This window comes from Falco rusticolus, chromosome 7, assembly GCF_015220075.1.
Source record: "Falco rusticolus isolate bFalRus1 chromosome 7, bFalRus1.pri, whole genome shotgun sequence".
NCBI lineage: Eukaryota > Metazoa > Chordata > Aves > Falconiformes > Falconidae > Falco > Falco rusticolus.
This window is the reverse complement of record NC_051193.1, coordinates 42,986,375-42,999,220: the sequence shown is the minus strand read 5'-3', so window position 1 is coordinate 42,999,220 and position 12,846 is coordinate 42,986,375. Positions and strand designations below refer to the sequence as shown.

General features: G+C 44.0%; 1 protein-coding gene across 2 annotated transcripts in view; it reads right to left on the bottom strand.

Moving 5' to 3' along the window:
• Positions 1-12,126, bottom strand: part of TTC7B (tetratricopeptide repeat domain 7B) — a 144,633-nt gene extending 132,507 nt beyond the window's left edge. Inside the window, exon 1 of one of the 2 annotated variants that reach the window (XM_037395035.1) lies at positions 11,828-12,126. In XM_037395035.1, the coding sequence (XP_037250932.1) occupies positions 11,828-11,948 (121 nt within the window). In that variant the 5' untranslated portion in view covers positions 11,949-12,126. The remainder of the gene's footprint in view (positions 1-11,827) is intronic. The other variant, XM_037395034.1, reaches the window with a different exon arrangement.
• Positions 12,127-12,846: the final 720 nt, after the last annotated feature.

Below are 12,846 nucleotides of genomic sequence, written 5' to 3'. Positions count from 1 at the left end.
TGGGGAAAACCATTGTTTTCTTCCTTGTATGCCAAATGTCATAGATTAAAAAAGCATTTTTAGTACTTTTTGGCACTCTTTTCTGAGATACACAGCTGCAAGCAAAATGTGCTGAATTAGGATAAAATCTGCCACAAAGATTTAAGCAAAGAGGCTCAATCTCAAACTCAAACCCTGAGGATCTGAATTTGTATAGGAGGTATTTAGGAATAGGAAACAGAGCAAACTAGCTACAGAACCTGAGGTGACTGGCCAAACAAACTTAATCTTTCCTTGTAAGCAAGCAGATAAGATTTAGAAGCATGTTGTATCACTTCACCCACTCTCCACCAAAATCTTCAGTATTTCAGGTAACATATTTCAGACTCTTAAAAAGCACAATTGTCCAAATGCATTGAAGTCAAAAGATCACAGTTACTGTTAGTTCCAAATGAAGATACTGCATGAGGTGAGATCAATTAGATGAAGCATGGAGTTGTAAGAAAAAACGACGCTGCTGCTTCACCTGCCCCATACTGAATTCCAGAAAGAGAAAGAAATAAAAACCTCACATCTTAACTCAGGACTAAAAATAATTAAAAAAAAAAAAGCAGGGGAGGAAAGGGTCAAGGAGTAAAGACAACAAGTATGATATTTCCATCATCCCAACGGGACCATAAATTTATGTGCAGGATTCCAGCAAGTTGAGACTCGCCTTGTAATCCCCGTTCTGGTGCTTCAAATCTTTCCTGAGAGAAACTAGCTTGGGAGTGAGAAAGGAAACTCCTCCTACTCAATCCCTGGAAGTCTTACTCTCTAAAGGTAAAACTGAAGACTCAGAGTACCCGAAGGGCTGCATGTTGCATTACTTGGAGAGGATTTTTCCTCAGACTTCCTGAAACATGTTGGATTATCATCACACCTAAATCTAAAAAACAGAGGAATTTTTATCCAGAAGTGGGATGCACCAAGAAGGATCACAAAGCGGTCAACTGCTCCATATAGTACCCAGGCAAAAATTTCAGAGTAAAGTTTCTGTAAAATCAGCTGAAGATGAGAAAAATCTTATAGCATCCCACAGAACATTTATTAGAAGGCCACTTTGAAATGGAGATTTCTTCCAGAGGAGGATCTGGAAATCCTGGATCCAGAGCTGATTTCATATTCATCTGGCAGAAACAGCATAAAACTTGTTTTCTAACTGGAAACAAGTTGGCCATAACTTAAAACAGAGACATTTACTTTGTTCATAACGCATGTAACAGTCATTAAGAGCAATGGCTGTACCTGAAGAGGAGTATTAGCAGAAGTCTCCAAGTACTCATTCAAGTAACTCTGAGCAGAAGTTACTTAAATGAAAATGAATGTTAAAACTAATCTTAGATTTATATAAGGTTTACATTACTGAAAAGAAAAACAATATATGGATATAGAGATGTCACTTATGATTCCAACACTGACTACTAAGTAGCCAGAATTCACAGATCCCAGGATGGCTGAGGTTGAAAACGACCTCTGGAGATCATCCAGTCCAACACCCCTGCTTCAAGCAAGATCAGCTAGAGCAGGTTGCCCAGGATCTTGTCCAGTCAGGTCTCTGGGGACAGCAGAAGCGTAGCTAGAGAACATGTGCAGCCCAACATGCACTACTGGCAAAAAGGCTGCAGACTGATGCAGACAATACACATGTAAAACCAGAAACAGAAAACAGTCACCTGCTCAAAGAAACTTAATTCTACTTATTAACACCCTTAATTATACATGGTCATTCACTCCTCTGCCCCTGTAAGGCATGGCACCCTTTTACTGTGCAGCTATGCAGTATCTAGGCAGTTTTCCTGCTGAACAGCCAAAACTCACTTTGAAGAAAAATACAGGCTTCCCAGACTATTTGTGCATATGCAAATGTACTTCCAAAGTACCACTACTACAGAGATTTATTTTATGAGGGCATATATTAAGAAGAACAGAAAATTGCAGCAATTGTTTCAAATCATGTTATTTTTATGGCTTTTTGAAATATATATATTCAACCTCCCAAATTTTGTGAAATGTTAAGACCATCAGAACAGTAAATAATCAAGCCTGGACAGCCACAATGTATTATCTAGATTATTGATGGTTAATGTTTGAATTTAACTTGGCCCATTCAGTCAAATGCAATGTAAAACTAATAAATAAGAATGCAGGTCATACCCAAGCCTGGGAAGCACAAAGTGTGGGAAACAGGATCACCATCATCTTTGTGTGTTTAACTGGAAACAGTTCTAGTAACCACACATGGAAAGAAGCTAAATTCTGATCGTTCTCCCCCAGTACGCTTTGTTTAGGTTACAAAGAAGATCAAAGAGTGACTTGGAGAACAGGAAAAGCACACACTGTGATATCTAGGAATTCTTTTCGATCTTGCTTCCTGCCATGATTTGTTTCTCAAAGGACAAACCAGTTCTTCTGTCACTACTAACAACAACAACAGACTAGACTACGTAGATGGAAGGCAAAAACCAAATCATGTAATGGGGACAATGGCTCTTGTCCATGTTCCACCAAACAGCTACATTGCAACACAGTGCAAATTTGACAGATGATGACAATGGAATCCAGTTTTTGTTCTCCCAAGAAGGTAAACAAAATAGCTGACAAAAAAGAAGAAATAAGAGACTGAAGAAATCCTGACTCTGTGACTCTGCCCAACTTCTTATACAGCAGGAACACTTCCTTACTCCTAAACCTCACCATCCAGAGGTTTTGATTCGCATATTCACTCCCTTCTCCGTATTAATCAGTGATTAATTATCAGGTCAGAAAGTTTTTCATCTATGAGATGACCCGAAGCTCAAGATGAAAACCACAGATGTGCCTCTGTTCCCCAGAAGAGGAGATCATGCACTTCCCTAGGATTTCCAAAAGCCAGTCACTCACAAAAAACAGCCTCTTCTCATCCCCCCCCCCGCACCCCACACTCTCCACCCCGCCAGCTGCATCTGGGAAAGCCCAAGTAAATTCCTAAAGGCAGTAACCTACACGTCACTCTCAGAGATGATTGTCTCAGGGACATAACCCCCAGTTTTAAGACAGAAAGCATCTTTTAGCAACTTCATTGTTTGTTTGGTTTTTTAATTCTATCACCTGTTTTAAAAGCAGTAGGTCCCCTACTTCTGCCAGTCCTTAATCCCAGCTCTAAACCAATCTCATCACAGCCTGGATTAATGCTACAGACTGTAACTAAATAGTAAAAAGAAAAACAGAAGCATGACTGGAAGCAAAGCCCAGGCAAACCTGAATTTGAAACAAGGCACAGCTGAAAGATAAGCAACAACTTGTTCACATAACTAACTGCAGAAAAAAATAGGGGAGAGCCTGGAAGTTGCTGGTGTTTTCATATCTTGGTTGCCTTTGCAAAAGTTTTATGGAGATAAAACAGGTTACTGGGCTCAGGTGAGCTGCATTCAGGATTTGTCTGGAGCCAAAGGGATTTCCCACCCACTTTCTGTGAAATGAAGGATCTTTACACTTCCTTTTGGGAAAAGAACAGATAAGTCTTCTGTGAAACCTGTCAACACCCTCCACCTCGGGACGTCAGCACCCCAAGCAGCTGTCTGCAGCAGGGGTCCAGCACCTAACAAGCTCAAGGCTGAAAAGCCTACTCCTTTATTCTAATAAAGGGGAAACTCTAATTCGTATAGCCAAGGGAGTAACCAAAACAGAACGATTCACAATTTCAGATTAAATGCTTACACAGGGAACTTAACAGTAGAGGAGCAGCATTTGCCAAATACTGTAACATGGAAGTCCTCTTTTATTTCCTCCTTTGTTTCAGTGCAGCTTAAACATTCAGGATCTACTTTCATTATCAAAAAAACAGCTCCTAAGTATCTGCTAGGGTCAGATCCTGATCATCTCCCTCTTTTCCAGAAAATACAAGCACATACTTCAAAGTTCTTCCTTTGCTTTACTGCCCTTTACATGTCACACACCAGAAACATCTGTTGTAGAGCAGCTGTATCAAAACTCAAGTTGTTGATTAATCATTGTTAATATGCCATCTCTACAGAATACTAATATGGGTGACGCAATTAGTAAAGAGTGCTTAAGGCAAGCAGCTTTCTTCCTACTACAATATTACATATTTCTTATGTGGTAATTCCACAGGCAGTGATCAAGATAATTATAAAGACAGAATGAATGACTTGACGAAATATTTGATTCTGGCCTTCAAATTTACAGCTCTATCTCCAGAGACCAGTCTATTCTGTGAACTGAATGAATCACAATCCTGTTGGAAAAAACAGCACCACACTACAAAGCTGTAGCAAAATCTGTAAAATGGATATTTAAAATTACTTTACAACTACATTTAAAAAAAGCCTACCACCTTTCATGCATTCCCTTCTCTTGAAGATAATGTGAGATTACAGTAAAGGATTTCTGTCTATGCATACACATTCTGAGTGGAATCACACCAACCACACACAGATCATCAGTGGGGTGGGAACCTGCAGAAACTCATACATCTCCCGAAGCAATAGAGCAACTGATAACATCTCTGATCAGAGCAGCTTACTAACTGCCACTATGCATTCTGCCACACATTTGCTGACACCAGAGAAATTCCAAGATTCAGCACTCTTCCTCCAGTGCCTGGAGCAGAGATCAAATGCTCTCCAATGATGAAAGGTCTTGCTACCAACAAACACAGCACTATTGGCCAGATATCCTTGCCCTCTCCAATTTATCTCAACATCCTGCCACTTTGCTTTTTACAGAATTATTGTCTTCGGTCTCTCCTCATCAGATCACCAATTAAATTGTGTTCAGTGCAGAGAAAATTCTAAATTCTTATTATTTAGAAGACAAATTTGTGAGAAGCAGGAACAGCCCAGATTTGGCAGGGAAGAGAATGGCCCACATCTGGTGTGGTTAAGGACCCTCTGTGCCTTCTTTCCTACCATGCAAATAAAACTCAAACAGAAGCAGTATCAATGAACCTGAGTTTATGCTAATGAACTTATTTCCCTACAGAAAAGTTAATACTAACCTTTAACCCTTCAAGTTAGGTTAAAGGAACCTAGAGCAGCTATAATACAGACATATACCAGTATATATACACTGATAAGTCAGGCTACCATTTCTTCTTGTGACTTTCAAACAAAGCAACAGAATGCAATCAACCTAACATTAACATATGAGATGTGTATTATGAATGTAATTATTTTAGAAATTAGCAGTATCCTTATAAATGCAAGCAGACATAAGCTCCAAATAACCAGAAGTACTTAGTTCATTCCACTTAGACCAATTACATGCTTGCTCACAGGAGAAGAATAAAGTTCCCCTCGCCTTTGCCCTTCACTGGCTGCTGCCACTGTTCATTTTCCACTAGCTGTTACATTCTTCAGACCCCTGTGGGAGGCAAAGCAGCTCAGTAAGCCAGCAGAAGCTAACCCCAGAAACAGGAGCACAGAGTTTTCTGCTGGTCCAGCACAGTAAATCCTACCTCTGGTGCTCATAAACACAAGGGAGAGGCCAGGAACACATAACTGGGAGACACTCCATAGAGAAGGAACAGCTTGAGGGAAGGTAGGAAGAGCTCCTACATGCAATAGCAGCAAGGTGTTAGACCAGCTTGGTTACCTGTGAGATCGTATTGACTATGCTAGCATTTTTTCTTCCAGATGAAAAGTCAGTTGGAATACAAGCAGCAGACCTACATCACCACTTACACTGTTGTAACACTCCTGGCTATCTGAAGAATCAAAGTTGTCAGTCAAAAAATAAGATAACACATCTTAGTACTGTCACCATCTTTGGCCTTCATCCAGAAAAATGTTTGTCCTTAGTATGCCTGTTCTTTAAATACGATAGTGAACGCAACAGAAGGAAAACAAAAATCAAATGAAAAGAGAGTTAATTTCTACTTTTGTCGAAATGCAAAGGCATTTCACATCACAGTCTACAAACTTCTCTGGTAGAGAGGTAGATCTCTTCAGAAAGCTTTCATGTATAAATTGCATTACACACTGTATGTATAAAAACCAAACAAATTTGATAAACACCTTCTAAGTAGGGCATGAGTCCTAAGAGGTTTAGAAATCCCTGGTTTACTCTAAGAATAAGCTTTAACCATACATCTGAGGTCTTGTATTTCACAAGGGAGCAAAACAAAGGAAAACTGGTAAGATGTTTCTATTCCTGCTACTTATGTCCAGGCAAAGAAGTAGCATAGAAAGTGATAAACAAAAAACAGACACATAAAATACTTCCTGTTCCTTTGGGTTTGCTTCTCTGCTCCCTTACTCTGCAATGTTAAATAGCAGGAAAGACATAGTAAGGAACTATAGAAACAAGGTGTTGAGAGGAAAGGCAGTCAGAGAAAAGATCACACACAAAACAAAAGAGCAACAAACAGAAATGGGATATAATGGTAGTAAGAAATTAAATTAGTAAGAAAGCAGTGTGTTAAAAGGCTAGTGTATCTCCATCACCAAACTTGATAACCTGTTGGTAACATTCTGCTTTCATGGTAAGGTCACAATGCTCTTGGCAGCATACAGGTCTGCAAACTTCCAGAGCATGCATTCTCTTCCCCCAGTAATGCAATACTGGCTAAGGTTTCTACAGAACTACATCATTCCACTTCGCTTGAACTATAATAATTCACCTCCTCAGTGCTTTTTCAGACAGAGCCACACATCTCACTGAACTTGAGCAAGGTCATGTTACAATTACAGAAACAATGAATGACCGGAAATACCCGTGGAAATTCATGGATTCTTTATTTTATCCATTCAGGTTTGCCACTGAACTGACCTGAGGTTTCCTCACTGTGTTTTCAAAGGAAGGAAAGAAAGCATTAGAGCACTAATGTCCTGGGAACTCTCTGAGCAGACACAACCTTCATACTTAAGTCCATTGTAGCTGCTTCCTTCGAGATGCTACTCTTTCATCAAAAACTCACGACTAACTTGCAATCAGCTTTGAAATGTCATTGCTAGCTTCCAAAATTATCATTCAAACACCACAGAATTCCAGGCACCCTGAGAATCCCAAATCCCAAAGGTATGAATGACACAATACTCTCATTAAGACTGTAGCAGAGAGGTTTCAAAACACAACCCTCATAAACCTGAACACTTCAATGGTTGTCTGTAAGACCAACATGTTTTGATAAACTTACTGAAAAAAATCATCACTGGTATTTCATAAGTTTCAACATTAAAGTATATGTGATCATTAACACCAGAGTGTTGTGGTCATCACCAGTTATTTTGGGGACTGCTACAGTAAACTGTGGTCTCAGAGAAAATATCTCTCTTATGTATTTCATTCACACAACTGTGCTTTTGATGCCAACCAAGTTTTCCAAATGAAGTTGTACATGGTTGTCTTACAGATTAAGTCCTTTATTTAATAAATATTAAATAAAGCCCATTCAGATTGGCTTAAAATATAAAAGAATCACATAGCCAATGCTTCCCAGTTCTGGGTACACTTAAAAATACATTCTCATTAATCTCAGATATTCACCATTTACTATTTTACCTCTTCCAATAATCTGTGAACAAGTTAATTTGGTACTTGCAGTTTTGCTAATTCTCATGACCATGCTTTGCCACCATGCTGTTCATCAGCAATATCAGACAAAATTCAACAAACAAATCAAAATTTCTTCATATCATTTTCTTACAAGGAGCCTTTTCCTGTTAGTTAGACTAGTTGAGAACACTCATAAAGTTTCATCAATGGAAAGAGCTTTATTTCTAACAACTTGGGGTTTCTCTCAGTTCCATTTCAGATGTGATACACAGGATGTGAACACCTCAGGACAGCACCTTTCTTGCAACCAAACAGCCTCCAGGCTAGCCAACGACCACATCTTTGTGAACCTCAGAGCAGCATGATGATTTCTACGCCAGCTGCTACAATTTTTGTAAATCCTACTGTACGGGGTGTAAACGGCAAGGTGCTGGCAGCGGCGGGGTTCCAGGAGTGGCCCCATGGGAAGAGGCCTAGGGCTGCCCTGTCCAAGGCCCAGCAGGTCCACCAGGCCCACAGCAAGGCACAGCTGAGCCCTTCAGCCATGGTGACAGCACGTCTGGGAAAGCACATTTAAGAAAGGGCAAAATATGCCACAGGGAGGAGGAGGAGGGAACAGAAGGAGTGAGAAACAGCAAAGGGAACACCAAGGTCAAAGAAGGAGGGGGAGAAAGTGCTCCACTGTGCTGGAGCAGATAGATATCCAACCCTGCAGCCTAGGGAGGACCCAAGCTGGAGCAGGTGGATATGCCCTGAAGCAACTGCGGCACATGGACAGCCTGTGCCAGAGCAGGGTTGTTTTTTTTCCTGAAGGACTGCAGCCAGCAGGGAGCCCACGCCAGAGCAGAGCAGAGGAAAAACGTGAGAAGGAAAGACCAGTGGAAAGAAACCACCTCGCGCTGACTGTAACCCTTTTGCCCACTGCACCACATGGGGAGAGTCACAGGAATGAAGTTGAGCCTGGGAAAGGGGGGATGAAAAGTGTGGCTTTCATGTCTGTCTTTCTGTTTCTTACTACCTGAATCTATTTTAACTGGCAACAAATTAAATTAATTTTCCCCAAGTTGAGCCTGTTTTGCCCACAGCAGTAATTACTAAGTGATCTCCCTGTCTTCCTCTGAAGCTACAAGTCTTCTCATCCTATTTGCTGCCCCTGCCCCACTAAGGAAGGGGAGAGACTAAGCAATTGAGTGGGCATTTGCTGTTAACCAAGGCCAGCCCACCACACCTGCATGTAACAGCTTTGACCCAATCTCTTACAGGAGTGCTGATGAAGCAAGAGCTCAAATGGAGATTTGAGCACAAATGGCCTGAGTCTCACCACTGCTACTGAATCCTGGTTCTGAAGCAGGAAAATGCAATGGGTAAGTGCCTGACAATTCTGAGTTAAAGAACCTTCTTTCATCTATCTATCCTCTGTGGAAAAAAAATGCAAGTCACCAGCTTGACACAGAGCACACACCTTCCATGCTCCAAATTGTGGCTATTACTTATGGAATACCAAAGGTGGTGACCAATCCATTAACATTTGTCTTCACTCTTTACCTTAAAGCTCAGTAAGCTCACAAAGCCTTTCAAATAAGATCCATCAGATGCAGAAATTAGTTCTAGTAAGTGTCATTTTTGTGCATTCAAAATCCTACATAAAACTGTCATTTATATTTGATCCACTGTCAGGTTTTATACAGACTCATAATTCTACGAGGGAGTAGACAGGATCCACCAGCAGAACAGAATAAGCAATACAATAACCAAGTCCACGCAGAATACTGCACCTCTCAAGTGATGCACTTCTCCAGAAGTATATACTATTGCCTTATGCATCCACACAGACCTTCGTCCTGGGAGCTGTCATTGCTATTTCTTCCTTCATCTAATTTGGGTTGCAAGCTTAAAGGGATGGGAACTTGATACTAGAAAATACTCTATCAATGCAAGACAGCCCAAATAATAATCCAGCCCATTAAAATTTCTGTCAAGTTCTCTAAACCCCATCTCCAAACAGAAGGGTAATTAAGTCCTGGTGAAGTAACAATCTATTCTTTTGCAATAGTGCAAGACTGAAGAGATTACAAGAGGGCTTCCCCAAAGGACTCTTTCCCATCTGTGTTCAAAGAGCAATAAAACTTATTCCTAGCAACGCTGATATCCTCAGCTAAAATGCTCCAGTATTCAAGAGTCTGAGCCAGTTCCCTACACACCAATACATGGACAGAATGAAGATCGTCTCCCCTCTTTTTCTTCCTCTCAGACCTTTAAATCACTCCTATGACATACTGTACACATTCAGCCAAAAACCAGATCTTATGTTATATATTCCCTAGCTGATTTGTAAAACTGAACATTACTACAGAAGTAAGCAGTAAAGTTCTGAGTACTTTTTCTTCAATTAATTGCTTCAGATTAACTAACAACGTGGATACGCATTAGAGTGCCTTTCAGTTCATATCTCTCTTCACAGGTGGAACAGAGACATTGCCTCTCCTTCATAGTCTCACTAGCTGATAACCGTGGCCTGCAAACTGTTAGGTACGCCAGGATCTAGAACAAAAACTTACAGTTTTAGACACTCTCAACAGCAGGGGCAGGTACTTCATTCAATAAATTATTCTCTTCCTGTGTTAATCCACCACAAAAGAAAGAATCCCTTATGATCACTTAGCCTAGTGATTGTTACTGTTCTCAGCTAGAACTTGGAAACCATCAACATTGACTTAATCATTCCTGTGCTGTCAGAAAGAAACAACATCTACATATGACGCTTTCCCGTGCTGTAAAGATCAGGAAATATTCCAATAATTTGTATTTTGAGTGGTACAGAATCTGTAAGTTACCATAATAGGAAAGTCACTTAAGTGTGAAGTTAAGCAGACTACACAATCTTCTCCGATATGCTTGTTAGGTAAAAAGTATTCAGGTCAGAGAAATTTAAGTCGAACTGTCAATAACATCTTCCACCTAGCTCTCCCTACCTGTCTGAAATACCTTAGCGTATCTTAAAACTATGAAGAACACACTTCTCAGCCAGACAGCCAAAAAACATTTGCCTTGGCCTGAATTGATCTCTAGCTTGTTCATAGTCTGTAACCCAATGAAGCACGTCCTAAAACTAAACATAATACCTTCCATCTTTTCACTCGTGTTTATTTTTAGTTAGTGTAATACCAGTGTGTTTCAGGATCATCACCCAGTTGTTCTTAAGGCCAATGCGTGTAAGGTTATCTACTAGCCAGCCATTTATTCTTAAATTCTCTCTCTTCTCTTTACTTTGATCCCGACTTTTCCTGTATCTGTATTTCTACAGAGCTGAATCACGCAGTTTTCTTCCTTGGCTAAGCATGCAAAGCTATCGCTGCCTTTGCAACATACCACCAGTGACACCAACCTTACACCTCATCATCTCTCTCTGTTAACTTGTTACCTCTGAATTCACCCCACGTTCTGCACCCCTCTGCAGACTTGACTTCTCTCGAAAAATACCCCCGGCTCCACCTCAAGCAAAGGAGCGAGCCCAGAAAGACACGCACCATCCCCACCTCCCTTCTCACGAACAGAAGGAAGGCATCCATGCCAAAGAGGACTTCCCTGCACCTCCCGTTTGTCAGGCACTTCCATACCTCAGCATGAAGCACTGCTTTCCACCTCCTTCAGCTAAACGTTTAAAAGTTTGTGAGGTAAGAACCAAGAGAGCCAAGCAAACCACTCGGCGTTTTCACAAGAAAATAAACGAAGCTGCGCTATATTGCTGAGGTACGTTTTCAAGAAAGGACAGAAGCCTTCACAGGACAGAAGCCTTCACAGGACAGGCTGGGCACAGACGCTCCGGCCGTGCACAGCAGCCAGAAGGGCATTCAGAGCCTTATGCACGCTGTCAGTGTGTGTGCCTGCAAAGCCGCAGCACTCCCGGTAAGGCACCGGACTGCTCAGCAGCCCAGGACGTAAATCCACACGGCCCCGCCGCCGGCGAGGCGAAGCGCGGCCTCCCTCCGGCGCCGGGGGTGCTGGAGGCGGGGGCGAGCGCCCCAGCTCTGCTGCCAGGGCCGCCGGCCGAGGCGCCCCGCACGCCGGGGTCGGGCCCTGGGCGCCGCCGCCTCCCCGCCCCGGGGCTCCTGCTCCGCGGGGCCGCGCCGGCCGGGCCGCCCCGACCCGCCCCACGCCCCTCCAGCGGCCCTCGCGCCCCGCCGCCTCCCCGGGCACCGCGGGGCGGCCCGCAGGCCCCTCACGCCGGCCCGCCCGGCTGCACCTGCCGAGCCCGGCGTAAGAGAGCCCCGCCGGCCGCCTCCCCGCCGCGGCCTGCCTCCCCGCGCCGCACCGTTAGCGATGAGCTTGGCCGAGAGCTGCTTGACGAGCTCGGGGATCCGCTCCCACTGGCACTCCGAGCGGCACCGCTCGATCTCCGTCTCCAGCCGCGAGCCCGCCTTCTTGGTGGCCATGGCCGGGCCGGGCCGGCGGGCCCCGGCGGGGGAAGGGGCCGGTGCGGCGGGAAGGAGCTGGGGCCGCAGCCGGGAAAGGACGACGGCGGCGTCGGGCGCCTGGGCGGCGGCAGCGGCGGCGACCGAAGCGGCGGAACTTGAGGGCTGCGGCCCGCGCCGCGCTGGCGGCCGAGCGGCGGGCGTGGCGCCCCCTGCCGGGCGACGCGGGGCGGGGCGGCGCCGGGCGGCGCGGGGCGTGGCGGGGCGGCGGGGGCGTGGCCGCGGCCTGAGGCGGCAGCGTCCGCCGCGGCTGTGCGCTGGCAGGGCCCGCCCGGCTGCCCGCGGGAGGGGGGCGGGTTCCAAAGAGCGGAGCGGCCCGGCCCGGCCCCGCCGGCAGCGGTGCGATGGCGCAGCGCGGGAGCGGAACGGAGCTCGCCTACTGCAACAGCAAAAGAAGAAATCGGTGGAAGCGCTTTCTGCCAGTGCGCGGTGTAGGGATCAGAGAACGCCGAACGGCTCACAGCATGGCGTCTTACTGGGGAGTGAAGGCGATTAAATGAAAAATGAGGCAGGAAAGGAACGATAATTCAAAACCTCTGATCTCGTGACTACTCATTCTTTTACACATAAGACTATAAAAACTAATATTTCAACTTCTGAAGAGTTCGTTTGCTTATGAAGATTATTCGTGTTTATTCACACCAATTTTAGCACATTTTGTTAGTACTGAACACATCAATTCAGTAAATGCTACCAGCAAAAGAATAGTATCAAAATATTTCCCTAACAGTTCATCAGGCACGTTATCCTGCCAGCTACTACTCCTGAAGCAAGACAGCTATGCAAAAAGAATCAGTGTATTTCCAAATGCATTGGAACAATGGGGAAACTGCTTTAACATTAACGGAACGTGCACGCA